The 18,435-nt window shown below is 38.7% G+C and overlaps 1 protein-coding gene across 3 annotated transcripts in view; it reads left to right on the top strand.

Moving 5' to 3' along the window:
• The window catches only part of ZFYVE16 (zinc finger FYVE-type containing 16), a 67,020-nt gene extending 49,214 nt beyond the window's left edge, over positions 1–17,806 (top strand). For 2 of the 3 annotated variants that reach the window (XM_040239432.1, XM_040239431.1), the window contains exons 15-18: positions 1,156–1,318; positions 3,174–3,279; positions 3,848–4,015; positions 15,543–17,310. In XM_040239432.1, the coding sequence (XP_040095366.1) occupies positions 1,156–1,318; positions 3,174–3,279; positions 3,848–4,015; positions 15,543–15,707 (602 nt within the window). In that variant the 3' untranslated portion in view covers positions 15,708–17,310. Of the gene's footprint in view, positions 1–1,155; positions 1,319–3,173; positions 3,280–3,847; positions 4,016–15,542 lie in introns of all 3 variants that reach the window. The other variant, XM_040239433.1, reaches the window with a different exon arrangement.
• Positions 17,807–18,435: the final 629 nt, after the last annotated feature.

Here is an 18,435-nt window from a genome sequence, read left to right as displayed (position 1 = left end):
CCATCACTTCATGGGAAATACATGGGGAAACAGTGGAAACAGTGTCAGACTTTATTTTTTGGGGCTCCAAAAATCACTGCAGATGGTGACTGCAGCCATGAAATTAAAAGATGCTTACTCCTTGGAAGGAAAGTTATGACCAACCTAGATAGCATATTAAAAAGCAGAGACATTACTTTGCCAACAAATGTCCATCTAGTCAAGGCTATGGTTTTTCCAGTGGTCATGTATGGATGTGAGAGTTGGACTATAAAGAAAGCTGAGTGCCAAAGAATTGCTGCTTTTGAACTGTGGTGTTGGAGAAGACTCTCGAGAGTCCCTTGGACTGCAAGGAGATAAAACCAGTCCATTCTGAAGGAGATCAGCCCTGGGATTTCTTTGGATGGACTGATGTTGAAGCTGAAACTCCAGTACTTTGGCCACCTCATGCGAAGACCTGACTCATTGGAAAAGACCCTGATGCTGGGACAGATTGAGGGCAGGAGGAGGAGGGGATGACAGAGGATGGGATGGTTGGATGGCATCACAGACTCAATGCACATGAGTTTGAGTAAACTCTGGGAGTTGATGATGGACAGGGAGGCCTGGCGTGCTGTATGTTCACGGGGTCACAAAGAGTCGGACCCGAATGAGTGACTGAACTGAACTGAACTGAGACTACCAATATCTCCCAACATTGCTTGAATTCTAGTATCTCTCTTCTGTTCCCAACTGTATAATAGCTGTTTTCTATTGGGCCTCATCTAGGGTCACTGTTGTGTCCTCAGTTCCAGTCCACGGACTGAGAGAGACCCTTGAACACAGTCTCCAGGTGCTCCCCTTTTTAGTGTCTTGACCACAGATTTCAGTCTTCCCTAAACCCTTATCTTTGACCTCTTAGCCCAGAAGGACCATTGTAGGTTTAATGGTAACCGTGCAGAAGTTGTCCTCAGAGAGCTTGGACAGTTGTGGGCTTACATACTGAATATTCCTGTAGGAACCATGGTATTGTACTTCCTGTTGTCCACATATGTTTTCTGACAGAAAACAATCATCAAAATGATTTAAAGTATGATTTAAAACTTGTGTGGAACATATTTTGATAGCAAAATTTATGGCATAGACATATAAATTTATATTAGTAAAAGAAATATGAAACATAACTCTCATTTATAGATGGCTTAATGGTACAAATAACTCCAGAGACTATGGATGGCTTGCGGCTAGCTCTACGAGAACAAAAAGACTTTAAAATTACATGTGGGAAAGTTGATGCTGTAGACATGAGAGAATATGTGGACATCTGCTGGGTAGATTCTGAAGAAAAAGGAAACAAAGGGTAGGAATTTTTTGTTATCAAAATGTAACTGATTTGATGGAGGAGAAAGCATAAAACATGCTGTTAAAATTAAATATTTTATAAATATAGAATTGTACCATTAATTTAAATGCATATAGTTACTAAATGCAGTATTTTTTCCAGAAATGTACCTAACCAGCATCACGTGTATTTCTTTATCTAGCATGCTGTAAATTAAGGGTGGTCAGTTTGGGAGGGGGCCAGTGATACAATGTGCATTGTGTAGCACTTTAGGCTTGATGCCAGGTCTGAGAAAGACAAGCTACTTTGTCTGCTGTATGGTACCTTGAGACACATACATATTTTCACCCCAGACTACCTTTTACCAGATATGTATTTCTGTGAAATTATTTCACAATTTTTAAAATTAATTTTTTAATTGAGGATAATTGTTTTATAGAATTTTGTTGTTTTCTGTCAAACCTCAATATGAATCAGCCATAGGTATACATATATCCCCTCCATTTTCAACTTCCCTCCCATCTCCCTTCCCATCCTGCCCCTCTAGGTTGATACAGAGCCCCTGTTTGAATTTCCAGAGCCAAACAGCTAATTCCTGTTGGCTATCTATTTTACATATGGTAATATATGTTTCCATGTTACTCTTTCCATACATCTCACCCTCTCCTCTCCCCATGTCCATAAGTCTATTCTCTATGTCTGTTTCTCCATTGCTGCTCTTTAAATAAATTCTTAAGTACCATTTTTCTAGATTTTGTATATATGCGTTAGAATACAATATTTATTTTTCTCTTTCTGACGTAGTTCAATCTATATAATAGGTTCTAGGTTCATCCACCTCATTAGGACTGACTCAAATGCGTTCCTTTTTATGGCTGAGTAATATTCCATTGTGTATATATACCACAACGTTTTCATCCATTCACCTGTCAATGGACATCTAGGTTGCTTCCATGTTCTAGCTATTGTAAATAGTTCTATAATGAACAGTGGGATACACTTGTCTTTTCAGTTTTGGTTTCCTCAGGGTGTATGCCTAGGAGGGGGATTGCTGGGTCATGTGGTAGTTTTACTCCCACAATCATTTTTTGTAAGTAATGGAATCCTTTGGATGTTTATTCTGTATTACGTTGATCCATTGTAAATACAAACAACTGAATTCAATAATATATGTTTACGTTAGAGGCCTTATAGAATATTTACTGCCATTCCCTCTTACCCATTTTCTTTCTTTTTTTGGAGACTGGCTTAGGGATCTGGAACAAAAAAGGAAGAAGAGGGCCAATGCTGAAGGATTCCAAAATAGTGTTTTTGAAATACATGAGATAGCTTTTCTGTTATGAGACTATTTAAGGTAGTTTAAACCTTCCCACTCCAGTACTCTTGCCTGGAAAATCCCATGGACGGGGGAGCCTGGTAGGCTGCAGTCCATGGGGTTGCTAAGAGTCAGACATGACTGAGCGACTTCACTTTCACTTTTCACTTTCATGCATTGGAGAAGGAAATGGCAACCCACTCCAGTGTTCTTGCCTGGAGAATCCCAGGGATGGGGGACCCTGGTGGGCTGCCGTCTATGGGGTCGCACAGAGTCGGACACGACTGAAGTGACTTAGCAGCAGCAGCAGCAGCAGCAAACCTTAGGTCTGAATTGGACATTTGAAAAAGTAGAGATAATTTGCTATACAATTTAAAAAATCTTGGTAAATTAATGTGAACTACAGTTTTAATTATTTTGTCTATAATTGAGATGTCTTAACTGCTGGTTTAAATTAATAGCTTTCATAATTTTTATCCTTATTCCATTTCTTCAAGTCTTATAATTCACTTCATAGAAAGCACTTTGGTTAATAATTCTATTACATTTTTTCTGCAGTGTTATTAGTTCAGTGGATGGAATGTCATTACAGGGATTTCCAAGTGAAAAAATAAAACTGGAAGCAGATTTTGAAACTGATGAGAAGATTGTAAAGTGTACTGAGGTATCTTAGAAAAACGATCCCTTCTGTTTACATGTTGTATTTGGATATATCTTTGTTAACTTGGAGATTTCAAGATAGTATGAAACTATATCCTCCCAGCCCATTAGTCTACCTGCATATTCCCCCCTCATTCTACCTCTTGGGTCAATCAATGTTACTGATTTCTTAGGTATTTCTGATTTTAGGTATGTACAAGATACAGAAACTATAGAGGATACCGAAATTACAGAACATTATTTCTTTGATCTTAACTTCATTAAGATGTCTTTATAAGATGGGTATCTTGGTAGGATGGACTCATTAATACTCTTCTTTAAACTGAGTTAACAAAGCTTTTGTTGCTACAAGTTAACTTTAGGCAAAAACAGCTAAGTCATTCCTGTATCCCCTAACCTTTGGTTTTAAGTTTTTACTTATAGATCAGCCCAAATATGGAGAATGTTCTTAACTAGTGAATTTCATGGCACTAACCTTGGAATTTTATTCATAAAGTTCAATTGAAATTAGCAATTACATTTTAAAGCTACTTTTAGTGTTGTGACTTGTTTCCTAATTGAATATATTTCAGGTGTTCTACTTTCTAAAGGACCAGGATTTATCTGTTTCAGCAACTCGTTACCAGTTTGCAAAAGAAATCGCCATGGCTTGCAGTGCCGCACTGTGCCCTCACTTGAAAATTCTAAAGAGTAATGGAATGAATAAAATTGGCCTCAGAGTTTCCATGGACACCGATGTGGTGAGACATGTTTTTCTGATATATTTCTGAACTGAATATATCTTAGTTCTATTGAAATAATCCAAAGTTTCTTCACCTTTTACTTTGGGATGACTGGAGAGAACCAAAATTTGTTGAACATTAATATTCGGTATGTACTTCATGTACATCCATCTCCTTTACTGTCCACAGCAGGGGCCCACGAATTTTTTTTTTTTTTGGTAAAAGGCCAGACAGTAAATAATTTAGGCATTGTGGGCTATCTGTTTTCTTTCACGGCTACTTAACTCTGCCATTGTAGTGTGAAAGCAGCTATAGACAGTATATAAACAAACTTAGCTGTGTTCCAGTGAAACTTTGTTTTCAAAAACAGTGGGTGGGCCACATCGACTCACAGGCCATAGCTTACTGATCCCTGCACTACAACATTCCTGCTTGATAAGTAGGTTTTTTAATTATGCTGGCTAGATTCTATATTTATGTGATTTAAAATCATGAAAGTCTAAAGTGTTAAAAAGGGGGAAATTTCAGTTTTTTCCTCCTGTGTAGGGAAAAACCATTTCTTCTATTATTTCTTCTACTATTATTTCTTCTTCTATTATTTCTTCTACTTCTTCTACTATTTCTTTCCAGTGTGTCTCTTTTAACTAGTCACAGAAAACACTTGGTCACCAGATGTGTAGAGGCTTTCCCCACCAGTAAGCAATTCTCAGACACAAGCAAGGTATCTTAAGAATTCAACTTAATTTTCACTGATCTACTCAGAGAGGGACTTCCCTGGTGGCTCAGATGGTAAAGAATCTGTCTGCAAAGCAGGAGTCGGGTTTGATCCTTCCATTGAGAAGACCCGCCCTGGGGAAGGGAATGGCTACCCACTCCAGTATTCTTGCCTGGGAAATCCAGATCATGGACAGAGGAGCCTAGTGGGCTGTGGTCCATGGGGTCGAAGAGTCTGACATGACTGTCACTTTTTTCACCCAGAGGTAGCATCAGAACCTCCAGGTCTTACCAGACTGCCTCCTCCCCTACTTCATATGCCAGTCACAGGTATCACCTGTGCTTTTGACCAACCAGTTATGGATCGGAAATTCCAATGACCTCCACTCCTCCTTGGGTTTAATTAATTTGCTAGAGTGGCTCACAGAATGCAGGGAAACATTGTCTTATGTTTGTCAATTCATTAAAGGATACACAGATGAAGACATACATAGGGCAAGGTCTGGTAGGATCCTGAGCAGGAGTTTCCAGGGATATTATCTCACAAATGTGTGTATATATATATTAGAGCCACCTCATTAAACATTTTCAGAGAGCAGCATTCACACAATTCTCTAATTTAATTGGTGACCTCTAGAGGTACTAACTCCAGACTACAATGTAAATGGTTTTGTTGCAGGAAGGCGGACCCTTTCCAGGGCCTGAAAACGGGCTCTTTTCTAACACTCGGAAATGAATTGTCCGGGGAGACACATGTGCTGACAGAGCAAGAGATCTTATTGGGAAGGGCAGCCGGGTGGAGAGCAGTAGGGTAAGGGAACCCAGGAGAACTGCTCTGCCGCATGGCTCGCAGTCTCGGGTTTTATGGTGATGGGATTAGTTTCCGGCTTGTCTTTGGCCAATCATTCTAATTCAGAGTCTTTCCTGGTGGCGCACACATTGCTCAGCCAAGATGGATGCTAGCGAGAGGGATTCCGGGAAGTGGACGGACATGTGGTGTCTCCTTTAGACCTTTCCCGAACTCTTCTAGTTGGTGGTGGCTTATTAGTTCCGTATTCCTTATCAGGATCTCCTGTCATAAAACAACTCATGCAAATAGTTACTAGGGTGCCTGGCCAGGGTGGGCGGTTTCAATCAGTGTGCTTCCCCTAACAGTTTCAGTAGAGTTGCTGAGATAATAGCCCTGGAAAGACCTCCTACCTGCCCTTGACTCCTAACACTTTAGTCGACTTCCATACTCTGCTTCATCCTCCCTTCCTAATCAGGCAATCAAATGTTATCCATTTCTGTGTATTCTTTGTAATTTACATGTGTGAGCAAGTAAGTTTGTATGTCCTTTTTGTTCTACTTTTTTCACTTTTTTTAAAAAAAAGCAGTTCTTTAACTTAGGGAGATTTCATATTAATTACATACTCTCTTAATGCATAGTAGTTGACTATATAAATGTACCATAATTTATTTAGTTCTTATGCATGTTTAGTATGTACTGCTTGATATTTAAGGTATCCACAATATTTTGCTTTTGCTTAACTGTGAGTATATAACATTCCTGGAACTCCCAGGTCCAAGTGTGTACTCAGTAGATATTACCATATTGTCTCAAATAGAGGTTATGACAATTTATACTTCTGCCACAATTTATAATAGTATTCTTTCTCTCACATTCTTATCAAAGCAGCATATAATCAAACTTTTGAACTTTACCAATTTACTAGGTTAAAAATTGGTACTCAGTAGTATTTTAATGTGCATTTTTAGCTGCTTCCAACATCCAATATAATAGATTTCACTCCAGGTTTTTCATTAGAACAGTCAATCTTTTTTTTTTTGGCTGTGCTGTGCAGCATGTGATATCTTAGTTCCCCAACCTTGGATACAGCCCATGTCTCTTGCAGTGGAAGAGTGGAATCTTAACCACTGAACCGCCAGGGAAGTCCAAGAATGGTTAGTCTTCACATGAATAATTTCATATGCTAAAGGTTTGCTTTTCTTCAGGCAGGGTGTGTTACAGTTCTTATTGGAAAAAAGAACTTATATTTTTATCTATTAAAAGTTCCTTTTTTAAGGAAGCATCTGATAATTATTTGAGTAATTACTGTTAATTTTTTTAGTCATATGTATTAAAATATAATTTTCACCAGCAAAATTCAATTCAAATATTATTTTACAATAAATTAAAAATATTTTTAAGTAGATATTTTTTAAAATACCATGGGGTTTTTGCTTAAGTCATATTGATAATTATTCAAAACCTTGGTCCACCATGTGTTTTACATGTTCATAGAGAAGAGACCTAAAGTAAAGTAGTGGCAATTTTATTTTCATAATAAGAGTGGGAGGGACAATTATAATTTATGTAGTAGATGGGAAAATAAAAGAGAATATAAAACATTATTTTATGAATGAAAATATGAAGTATTCAGTTCAGTTTAGTCGATAAGTTGTGTCCAGCTGTTTGCGACCCCATGAATCACGGCATGCCAGGCCTCCCTGTCCATCACCAACTCCCGGAATTCACTCAAACTCATGTCCATCGAGTCAGTGATGCCATCCAGCCATCTCATCCTCTGTTGTCCCCTTTTCCTCCTGCTGCCAGTCCCTCCCAGCATCAGTCTTTTCCAATGAGTCAACTCTTCACATGAGGTGGCCAAAGTAACTGGAGTTTCAGCTTTAGCATCATTCCTTCCAAAGAAATCCCAGGGCTGATCTCCTTCAGAATGGACTGGTTGGATCTCCTTGCAGTCCAGGGGACTCTTGAGAGTCTTCTCCAACACCACAGTTCAAAAGCATCAATTCTTCGGTGCTCAGCCTTCTTCGCAGTCCAACTCTCACATCCATACATGACCACTGGAAAAACCATAGCCTTGACTAGACAGACCTTTGTTGGCAAAGAAATGTCTCTGCTTTTGAATATGCTATCTAGGTTGGTCGTAACTTTCTTCCAAAGAGTAAGCATCTTTTAATTTCATGGCTGCAATCACCATCTGTGTTACACCCAAATCGCGAAATCTCCCAATGACCACCAGGGAGCCGATATCCGATGCAAAAGCAAGAGAGTTTTTATTACCAAGCTCGAGCTGGGGATCCCACCGATACCGATGCAGCAGCTCTCTGGGTTACATTGCTTATATAGGGTATTCGCGCACGAAAAATTCAAAAACCGGGAGTCTCTGGGTCTGATTGGTCACCTTCTGGTGAAGGGTTAGGTGTTGAGTTCTGATTGGTTCTCAGGTGGTGGGGTGAGGTCAGGGGATTTCCAAAGGCTCTTTTCGCAGAACCTTACAAAATGGAGTAGCTTAGACTCTTCATTCCCCCCTTCTCTAGGATCCAGGACAGACCCAATCATGGGTCTGGGGTCAGCTCTATATTGTCTCCCACTAAGGGGACCGTTGGCAAGGCTGTATATTGGGATCTGCGCACCATGAGCTGCACCATGTTGGTGCAGCTTTTAATGAAGGCCACTAATTTGTTTAGTAAGCATGGCCTGAGGGTGAGTAGCAGTAACAATATAATCAGGGGCCCCACCAAGGAGGATATGAGAGTTGTGAACCAGGGGGATGAGTTGAACCAGAATTCAAACCAATTTTGAGACTTCTTTTTTTTTTTTCTGATTCAGCCCTTCTCTTATCTTGGCCAGGGACTCCCTGACTACCCCCGAGTGATTCACATAAAAACATTTTTCCCGTAACGCAGCACCCTGAGAGACTTCATACTCAAGACAGTTTTTGGGAATTGGGGCGGAGGTCTCTTTCTTCTGTAACTTCTTCTGGCTGTGCATGGGCATAGGCCTGCCTAGCAGAGCAGAAGTCTCTCTCTACCTGATCTAAGTTGGGGTTTTCCACATCTGAAACCAGCTTCTACCCTTGTAGTAACAGCAATTTAGTTGGCCCCTCTCAGAGATGAAATAGACAAGGGCCAAACAAGAGACCTAACAGGATGGTCATCTCTGGTCCCCAGGAACAGAAGGCAACATTTGGGGTGAGGGTTGCAGGGTTTGTGACCCCTTTTGATTGGTTGGTGGTTAGGCAACAGAGCTATGCTCCTGGAATCTTGTGTTCAGTCTGAAGTTACCATCTTCTACCTGGGTTGGGGCTCAAAGACATTGTTATGAAAATGGTGGCATCCAAGCCTAATACGACCCAGAAAACTCAAGTGTTTAGCAATACAAGGTCTAATCTGAAAGTACACCCATAGCATCACCTAGTTATTTCCCAGGATATCTGAACCATAGCTACTCTATTTTGGCTTTTAATTGTAATCTTTTCCTTAATAGCCAAAGCAGATTTTACCGTTAATGACGTCAGTGTTTCTCTAGGTACGAGAAGATGCAAGAATTGGGACTCATAAAATCTTCTCCTGAAAAGATCTAACTATCTGAAGGCCTGTTCTGCCAGTTTTTCCCAGAGCACAGAGTGCCTTATTCCTGATTTTCACCCTGAACTCCTTTCAGGAGCATTGAAAGTCAGCAGTTGCAGCAGCCATGATTTAATCTTTGTAGATGCAGATGGAGAGTGTCAGTCTTCAGTTGGGCAGAGCCCCTTTTTGCTCATAAACTTGACCATGATTATGAGGGGGGGCACTTCATGACCATTTTATCCCATGGTGCTGAGAATGTCCATTCTCAGGTTTGGCAAAGATTCTGTTGACAGGCCACTCAATGTGCTGTTACTGGACTAGCCCATAAAACAGTATCTAAAATTCTCTGGACCACTTGTCTTACTAGCTTTTTGGTCCAGGAAAATATTCCCTCTTGTTGCTTCTTGCCATATCTAGAGTTACACTGTTACCATCATCGATCTCATATGGGACTATATATTATTCTATTAGAGGCCTCACACACATATTTGACAGTGTAAGAAACAGCAATTTTGTAAAACAGGGGAAATACAAATAACATAGCCAGCAGTATTAGTAAAGTCACAAGTAAGACTTATGTTAAGAACTTCCATTGGATGTAGCCCAGTATATCTTTAGGTCATCTGACTTAGTCTGCCCTGTAGAATCTTTATCTTCCAGGGAAATTACATGTTGGCACCATCTATAAGGCACATAGCCCAGTTTTCTAGTGTTACTAGACTGATTATCTTTAGTATGATTTAATTTTTTTTTTTTTAATGTAGTGGAGACTTTAAACCTAAATTACTGTAGCCTGGTATTATCTATATAAATCCATCCCATAATTGTGGGAGATTTTTCCCTCCTTTGCAGAAACTTGTCTCGTTCTGATTGAGCTTGGGTAATAGAAAAAAAAAAACACTGAAATTTATAGCCAGAGTCAGAGCAGGCATTATTAATTGGCCCGGTGAGGGGATCCTATCTAGTAATATCACAGTGACCTGAAAATGACTAATTTTTTAAGTAAATTTTCTCAGGGCCAACCAGTTAAGAGTCTGGTAGTAGAGAAATTTACCAAGGTAACCCAGAACTAGACACAGGTAATTGGCCACAAAACCAACAATTGGATTGATTTTTAAAACTAGCATAGGATCAGGCCTATGATAGAAAAGCATTTGACTTATATGCAAAGGTCTAAGAAGTCAAGAAAACATAAATGATCATACGAATCAGGTCTAGCATCTTGGGGAAGCTGTCTACCCCTGATGTCGTCGTCTTCTCATCCTGGTGTAGTGTAGTTTCTCCTGATAAAAAAAGTCCTTCTATCCATGTTGGAGACAGTCCCTTAAATTATGTCTTTTTCCAGTCCTGGTTGCAGGTCATGAGGCATCTGATCTTCATCCAAAGACAGATTACTGAGATAAGCTTCAGAAACAAACTTAGGGTGTTCTTCAAGAATTCAATTAAATTTTACATTAACATCACACAACAGCAAAGAACTATCTAAGAGATGAGTCTTACTAGATGCAGACCCTCCATAACAAACTGGTATTTAACATTTTGAAATATCTTTTTCTCCTTAAAGTTACCCTTATTTTTATGAAATATAACCAAATTAAGGCTAGTTTGTTTGCAAAATAGGTCTGTTCTCACTGATTTTGGTCTGATGATTTTTATAACCATAATTGATCATAGCCTTTTTATTTTGCTGAAACATTTATAGTCTCAGACTGAACTTTTAAAATAAAACAGGGTTGGGAAACTCACACCAAAGGCTTATCACAGATTTTGCCTAAGAAATCTAGGTGAATTCTTCCCTTTTTAAGGTCTCAAAAATTTCTTGAGATTTTTGTATCCATGAGATAACTTTCCTAACTCATTTGATAAACTTACTGGAAACCTAAGAACTTCCAATTTTTAGAGGAGTCAGAAAATATAATTGTTTTGTTTATAACGCTTAATTTTACCAAAGTATTGTCATAATTAGTTTGAGAGGAAGATTTTCCCTACTCCCTGAAAACATAAGATTCAACTCCATAATTTTTCAGATAGAAACCATAAAGTTATAAGCATATTTGCTGGTTCATACAGTCCTTTTGCTAACTTTTGTGAAGTCATCAGGTTTTCCATTAAAATACCAGGACATATCAGAATGTTAAAAAACTACATATAATTTTTAGGGTATCTGTATTAGTAATTTTACCATACATTATAACCTGAGCGGATTTATTACTCATCTGATAATCTTTTCCATGTAATTTAACCAACCAAGTAAGCACAGTTTAATATCTCTCTTTGGGATGTTCCTGGGGCCCTCTGAAACATCCTGAAGTTAGCTAGAGATTAAAAGAACTTCAAAAGAGTTCTATTTAGGAAGTTTTATCAAAGAGATCAATTAAAAGGGTTTAGAACATTTGGTCAGATTTTAAGTTATGCCAATCTGGAGAGACTGTTTTAGACGGATATTTCTAAAGAATAATTATTCTTAATAGAGTTTATATAAAAGCTCATATCTCATTTACATTTTTTAGAAGTTTTTTTTTTTTTCACTTGAGGTAATTTCCTTGTTGACAGACTTGTAACAGATATAATATTTAACTCATATTAAACCTAGGTACAATGAAAATATTTTACTTAACGTTTTACTTAATGTTAAGTACTCTAAGACATGTCTATATTAAATAGGTCAACAAACAAACATTAATATCAGGTATTTAACATTGAATATTTTCTAGTTCACATAAACCTGGAATTTATTGTTTAATTTAGAATTACTTGATTTGTAAGCGCTTACCTTTTTTTAAGCCAAATAAATAGAGCTCATATACAAAAATATTACCAAGACATATTTAGACAGACACAGTGCAAGATCTAGCTTCAAGTCCTTTTTTTTTTTTTTTTCCTCAGTATCAGGAGTTAGAGATGGTCTAGATAAGTGTTTCTGAGAGCCCTGGTCTCAAGGCACAGGGAAAGAAAATCAAGTTTTAACAAAATGGCGGCAGGTCTAAACCACATGGTTGCCAGACAAAGCAAAAATTTCCTTTTCCAGGGGATTTTCTTGACCCAGGGATCGAACCCAGGTCTTCCATATTGCAGGCAGACACTTTAACCTTGGCTCCACCAGGGAAGCTCTTAAATACAAAAATACAGTCTCTCAGAAAACCTCCTATAGAGACACAGAACTTCAGATCTAAGTACTAACATCAAAGATTTCAAGGGAGGAAAGGAAGCCAGGTTGAAAAAGAAGGGAGAGGAGGCAGGAGAGGGGGGCCAAAGGGGTGGCCTTACAGACGTCTCCTGCCACCTACAGATACCCAGGCGTTACGGGACTTTTCCCTGGGCCTTCAGAGAAGGGAGGACTGGAACTCGGCCCTACCAGAAATCAGAACCATAATTTGAGTTCTCTGCCAAGAGGAGGTGATCAGTCTCCAATCCGCAGCTCAGGCTGAGGGCCCTTTGACCAAATTCCTGCGTCCAGGACGGGGGGACTAGAAAAACAGGGAAGGATAGGAAGGGTTAAGGAGAGGAGACAGAGAGAGAAGGGGAGAGAGATCAATAAAATCTCTTGTTCCTTACCGGTCAGGGCACTCTGGCCAGTTGTCCGTGTCAGGAGGAGACCAGGGACAAAAGAGTCCCAGTTGCAGCCGCTGGGTCTGGTCCATTGGCAGGCAAGCTGGCCCCTCAGTACCCCGAGTGGTCAGGATGTCAGTCTCAGCGAATAAGAGTCCCCACCAGAGTCGCCATTTGTGCAGGAAGAGGGACCCCTTCCAGGGCCCGAAACTGGGCTCTTGTTTAACACTCGGAAATGAATTGTCCAAGGAGACATGTCCTGACAAAGGGAACTTGATCAGGGTGTCCGATCTGCAGTTAGAAGATGATATCCCAGACTTGGTGTACAGTTCCCAAGTTAAAGGTGCCCTCTGAGGGCCAGCCTGCATGGAAGGTCGGCCATTCTGTGCTGCAAAAAGTGATTAATTTATTCCTTTTAATTTCTACACTGAGGTCATGAGCGTGCATCTTGATCTCCTTAAAATTATCAGAAACCAAGGATAGAGGTATGGGGCTAGAATGGCGTTGCCCCATCGTCCCTGGATCAGTCAGATGTTGGTAAATTAACACAAACAATACGAACAGCCACTCAGACAGAGAGACAGAAGAAATACACCTCTGGGAATCCGGAGGTAGACCCGAACGACGACGGCCTCCGGCCGTTCAGCGGGAGCGACACGCTATCGTCTACAGAGAACAGGGGCACTCCGTCCCCCAACGCCGGGGTCAGGGACATCTCCCAACGACCCCCACCGGTGACTCTTCGGCGCGTCCGCCTGAGTTGTATACCGGTCTCAGAAACCAGGCCCTACCAGGAGTGAAAAGAAAGACAGAAAAAAGCTTACCGGCTGCAGATGACTCTCTGGATTGGTCTTCCCGTGGAGCCAGTGGGAGATCCCGGACGAGCCCCGAAATGTTATGCCCAAGTCTCGAAATCTCCCAATGACCACCAGGGAGCCGATATCCGATGCAAAAGCAAGAGTTTTTATTACCAAGCTCGAGCTGGGTATACCGACGCAGCAGCTATAGGGAGGAGCCCTGAGCTCTGGGTTACATTGCTTATATAGGGTATTCCTGTTCGAAAAATTAGAAAACTGGGAGTCTCTGGGTCTGATTGGTCACCTTCTGGTGAAGGGTTATTAGGTGTTGAGTTCTGATTGGTTCTCATTTCCCGGCTGGCCACGGGTGCTGATTGGTTCCCATTTCCCGTGCTGGCCAAGGGTTCTGATTGGTTCGCAGGTGGTGGGGTGAGGTCAGGGGATTTCCAAAGGCTCTTGGATTTCCAAAGGCTATTTCCCCGGAACCTTACAAAATGGAGTAGCTTAGATTCTTCAATCTGCAGTTATCTTGGAGCCCCAAAAAATAAAGTCTGACACTGTTTCCACTGTTTCCCCATCTATTTTCCATGAAGTGATGGGACCAGATGCCATGATCTTCGTTTTCTGAATGTTGAGCTTTAAGCCATCTTTTTTGCTCTCCTCTTTCACTTTCATCAAGAGGCTCTTTAGTACCTCTTCACTTTCTGCCATAAGAGTGGTGTCATTTGCATATCTGAGGTTATTGAGATTTCTCCCGGCAATCTTGATTCCAGCTTGTGCTTCTTCCAGCCCAGCATTTCTTATGATGTACTCGGCATAGAAGTTAAATAAGCAGGGTGACAATATACAGCCTTGACGTACTCCTTTTCCTATTTGGAACCAGTCTGTTCCATGTCCAGTTCTAACTGTTGCTTCCTGACCTGCATATTGGTTTCTCAAGACGCAGGTCAGGTGGTCTGGTATTCCCATCACTTTCAGAATTTTCCATAGTTTATTGTGATCCACACAGTCAAAGGCTTTGGCATAGTCAATAAAGCAGAAATAGATGTTTTTTTGGAACTCTGGCTTTTTCAGTGATCCAGTGGATGTGGGCAATTTGATCTCTGATTCCTCTGCCTTTTCTAAAACCAGCTTGAACATCTGGAAGTTCACAGTTCACGTATTGCTGAAGCCTGGCTTGGAGAATTTTGAGCATTACTTTACTAGCATGTGAGATGAGTGCAATTGTGCGGTAGTTTGAGCATTCTTTGGCATTGCCTCTCTTTGGGATTGGAATGAAAACTGACCTTTTCCAGTCCTGTGGCAACTGCTGAGTTTTCCCAATTTGCTGGCATATTGAGTGCAGCACTTTCACAGCATCATCTTTCAGGATTTGAAATAGCTCAACTGGAATTCCATCATCTCCACTAGCTTTGTTCGTAATGATGCTTTCTAAGGCCCGCTTGACTTCACATTCCAGGATGTCTGGCTCTAGATGAGTGATCACACCATCGTGATTATCCGGGTCGTGAAGATCTTTTTTGTACAGTTTTTCTGTGTATTCTTGCCACCTCTTCTTAATGTCTTCTGCTTCTGTTAGGTCCATATCATTTCTGTCCTTTATCAAGCCCATCTTTGCATGAAATGTTCCCTTGGTATCTCTAATTTTCTTGAAGCGATCTCTAGTCTTCCCCATTACGTTGTTTTCCTCTATTTCTTTGCATTGATCGCTGAAGAAGGCTTTCTTATCTCTTCTTGCTATTCTTTGGAACTCTGCATTCAGATACTTATATCTTTCCTTTTCTCCTTTGCTTTTCGCTTCGCTTCTTTTCACAGCTATTTGTAAGGCCCCCCCAGATAGCCATTTTGCTTTTTTGCATTTCTTTTCCATGGGGATGGTCTTGATCCCTGTCTCCTGTACAATGTCATGAACCTCAGTCCATAGTTATCAGGCACTCTATCTATCAGATCTGGTCCCTTAAATCTATTTCTCACTTCCACTGTATAATCATAAGGGATTTGATTTAGGTATTAACATGCTTAAATAGAATGATACTGTTAAGTAGTTTATTTTATATTCATTTGCTGAACTAAAACAAGATTGCTCACTTTGTAGGGTTAACTTACCAAGATATTTTTTTTTTCCCCAGGTTGAATTTCAGGCAGGATCTGAAGGCCGACTTCTTCCTCAGCACTATCTAAATGATCTTGATAGTGCTCTAATCCCTGTGATACATGGTGGGACCTCCAACTCTACTAGTTTACCATTAGAAATAGAATTAGTATTTTTTATTATAGAAAATCTTTTTGAGTGAAAGAACTGAGTTGTATTATATATTACAAATTGATTTGTCAAAACTAACTCCAGCACTAAGGCTGAAATGCCACAAACACTAAAAGAAAATATGTTTGATGTTTGAAACTTGTAAGCTTTGCTTTTTAGGCAGCAATGATGTTTTAAAAATCATTAGCACAATATTTAAATCTCAAAAAAATGGAAGAGATCCACAGTTTTTGAAGCTTTACACTTTGCAAGTACTGGAAAAGCAAGGATTTCTTTTGTCCTTAAGAAATTTGTAGCATTTACTGTGGTGTTTAAATGCTAAAGCCAAAGTATCTGCACTGTTATGCCAAGAACGATTTTAGTGAAGGCTCCTTTCAGATGCAGCCTTATGAGGGAAATACGTGTTTTGTTTATATGCCAGTGAAATTACTGGTTTCTAAAGTATGTTAAAAATGTCTTTCAATGGCACAGACCAGTTTCCAGATCTTACACTTATATGATAATTCTTTGAATAAGGCAGATTAGCTTATTTGTTTAATTGGAGTGGAGACCTACCTCCATGATTAGATAAACAGATTATTTGCATTAAAATCAGAATTTTGCCTTTTTTCTTTTCAAATTATTATTTTATATATATGACTTTCTGTTGATTAAATGGGTATTATTAAAATAATTGTGGGTGCTTCAGGATTTTGTGCTTCTATATTTAAGTATATTGTTTTTATAGCGAGAACATGTGATTTGGTATGTGTTTTATAAATCTTTAATAATTTATAAATAGGTGATATTTTTATATTGCAGTGCATTATTTTTCCTCCTTTCCTCCCAAAGTATTCCACTGTATATACCACTTCTGAGAGTGATTGACGACAGGCCAGATGACCCTTGAAGTAGTCATTATGTAGCAATAAATGAAGCCTGAAACAGGTGTTTTTTTAACTTATCCTTGAAACCTTAGAAGTTTCTTGGCAAGTCTGCATATTTTCATTGACACCAATGTATTAAATATAAATTTAAATGGAACTACTTACTTTTGCATATTTTAAATTCTTTATATGGTAATTATTTTTTATAACAGGATACTAACATAAGTTAAAGTCTGTGTATTTGAAACTGTTACATAACTTTCTTTACTTCAAATAGCAAAAAAAATTTTAAGTTCATTGTGTTAAAAAAAATCATATTTTAGTTAATCCTGTCATTTAAGTTATATAAAATATAATCATTATTTTAATGTTTTGTTTTTAAATTCTTATGTGGAATATATATGTTTTTGTATCAAAAACACTCCTGTGTCTCATGAAAAAGAAACTACACTAAATAGCCCTGTTTTAAGAAAAGTATCTATGAAGCATCTCAACTTGAAGACAAAGTCAGGGTTGTAATAACTCAGGATCTTAGGTCTCAGGCTAGGAAAGACAGAATTTGAATCAGTTTGGTCATATGGTTCCTACTAAATCACATCTGTAGTACTAGCCAAAGACATGGCATGAAGGAAAATATCAGTCTTCTGGAAGTAACTACTTCATAAACAATGTAAAATGTTGCAGATATTAAATAAAATAGCAACATGTAATAACTTGTGAAATTTGTTGACATCATATGAGATAAAAACAAATGCATATCAAACTCAATTTGTTTTCTTTATATATTTGTTTATTTTACAGTATAAGTTAACTGTACAGTCTATGAATACTGAATTTACTTTAAAATAACTGGAAGGTAGAAGGTTCTTCCCATGATGGGATAGCTTTGGATTTGTTTCCATAAAGTCTTTACATTTAATAAAAATTGGAGTTACTGTATCTTTGGAGGCACTAAGGTATTCTTTGTAGATAAACGTTTCTGAATGCATTTGTCATGTTCTTCATTGATACTTTAAAATTTTAATTTTTTTAAAGATGAAGAAATAGAACGGTTCTTTGTACTCAATCTGCAGTGATCTATTTTTGGTCTCTGCCTTTTAAGAGTACTGTTTTTCTCTGAATTTTGAAATATGAAGTAAAATTTAGCCCATGTTTTTTGCAGCCATCTGGCAGACTTTCTGTATCTATATGCTTGCTATACACAGAGCACTTTATTAAGCTTCATTGATTGAAAGATGAATAAACTAGTTCTTTCCCTCTTGGAGATGAATGTGTAAAGCAGATAATTAACAAAGAAAAAGTAATTTGCCAAAATAGCAATACAACTTTGGAGTAGCTAGTTGGAAAACAATCCAGCAGAATAGCTGTACCAAAAAATGAGAAGGCATGGGCATTAAACCTGCCTTGGCAAGAGTTGAACATCTGAAGAGTAGATAATATGTCAAAACATTGAATTTTCCCTCTTAAGGCAATTTAAAGAGTCTTCTGTGTTGTGTGAATATCTTACCTTATAATTTAATCATAAAAGAAGTAGCCTGACTATGGTGTTTCAACAGCCTAGATTTAAATGTTGTTTTATAAGAATACAACTTTTTTTAATAGCAAGCATAACTTTGATAACTTGACTCAAATTTTAAAAGAAAATATCTTGAAATAGACCAGAAACCTCTGAACAATCCTAGGTTTTAATTCTTTTGTGGTTAAAATAATGGTTCATATATAACATATAAACATTAAAAAGTCAGAAATGTTAAAAACTTATCAATATAAGTTTTCCTGCCGACCTTGTATGCATCTGTCTTCTCACTCTGCAACCTCAATAAGAAGTGATTTTTATTATTGTGTATCTTTCCAAGGTCTAGGTACAGTAGAAGCAAATAGGAATATATATTT

The sequence above is a fragment of the Oryx dammah genome, unplaced genomic scaffold (genome assembly GCF_014754425.2).
Source record: "Oryx dammah isolate SB20612 unplaced genomic scaffold, SCBI_Odam_1.1 HiC_scaffold_5, whole genome shotgun sequence".
NCBI classification, from domain to species: domain Eukaryota; kingdom Metazoa; phylum Chordata; class Mammalia; order Artiodactyla; family Bovidae; genus Oryx; species Oryx dammah.
The sequence above is the reverse complement of the archived record's forward strand: the minus strand, read 5'-3'. Positions and strand labels throughout refer to the sequence as shown.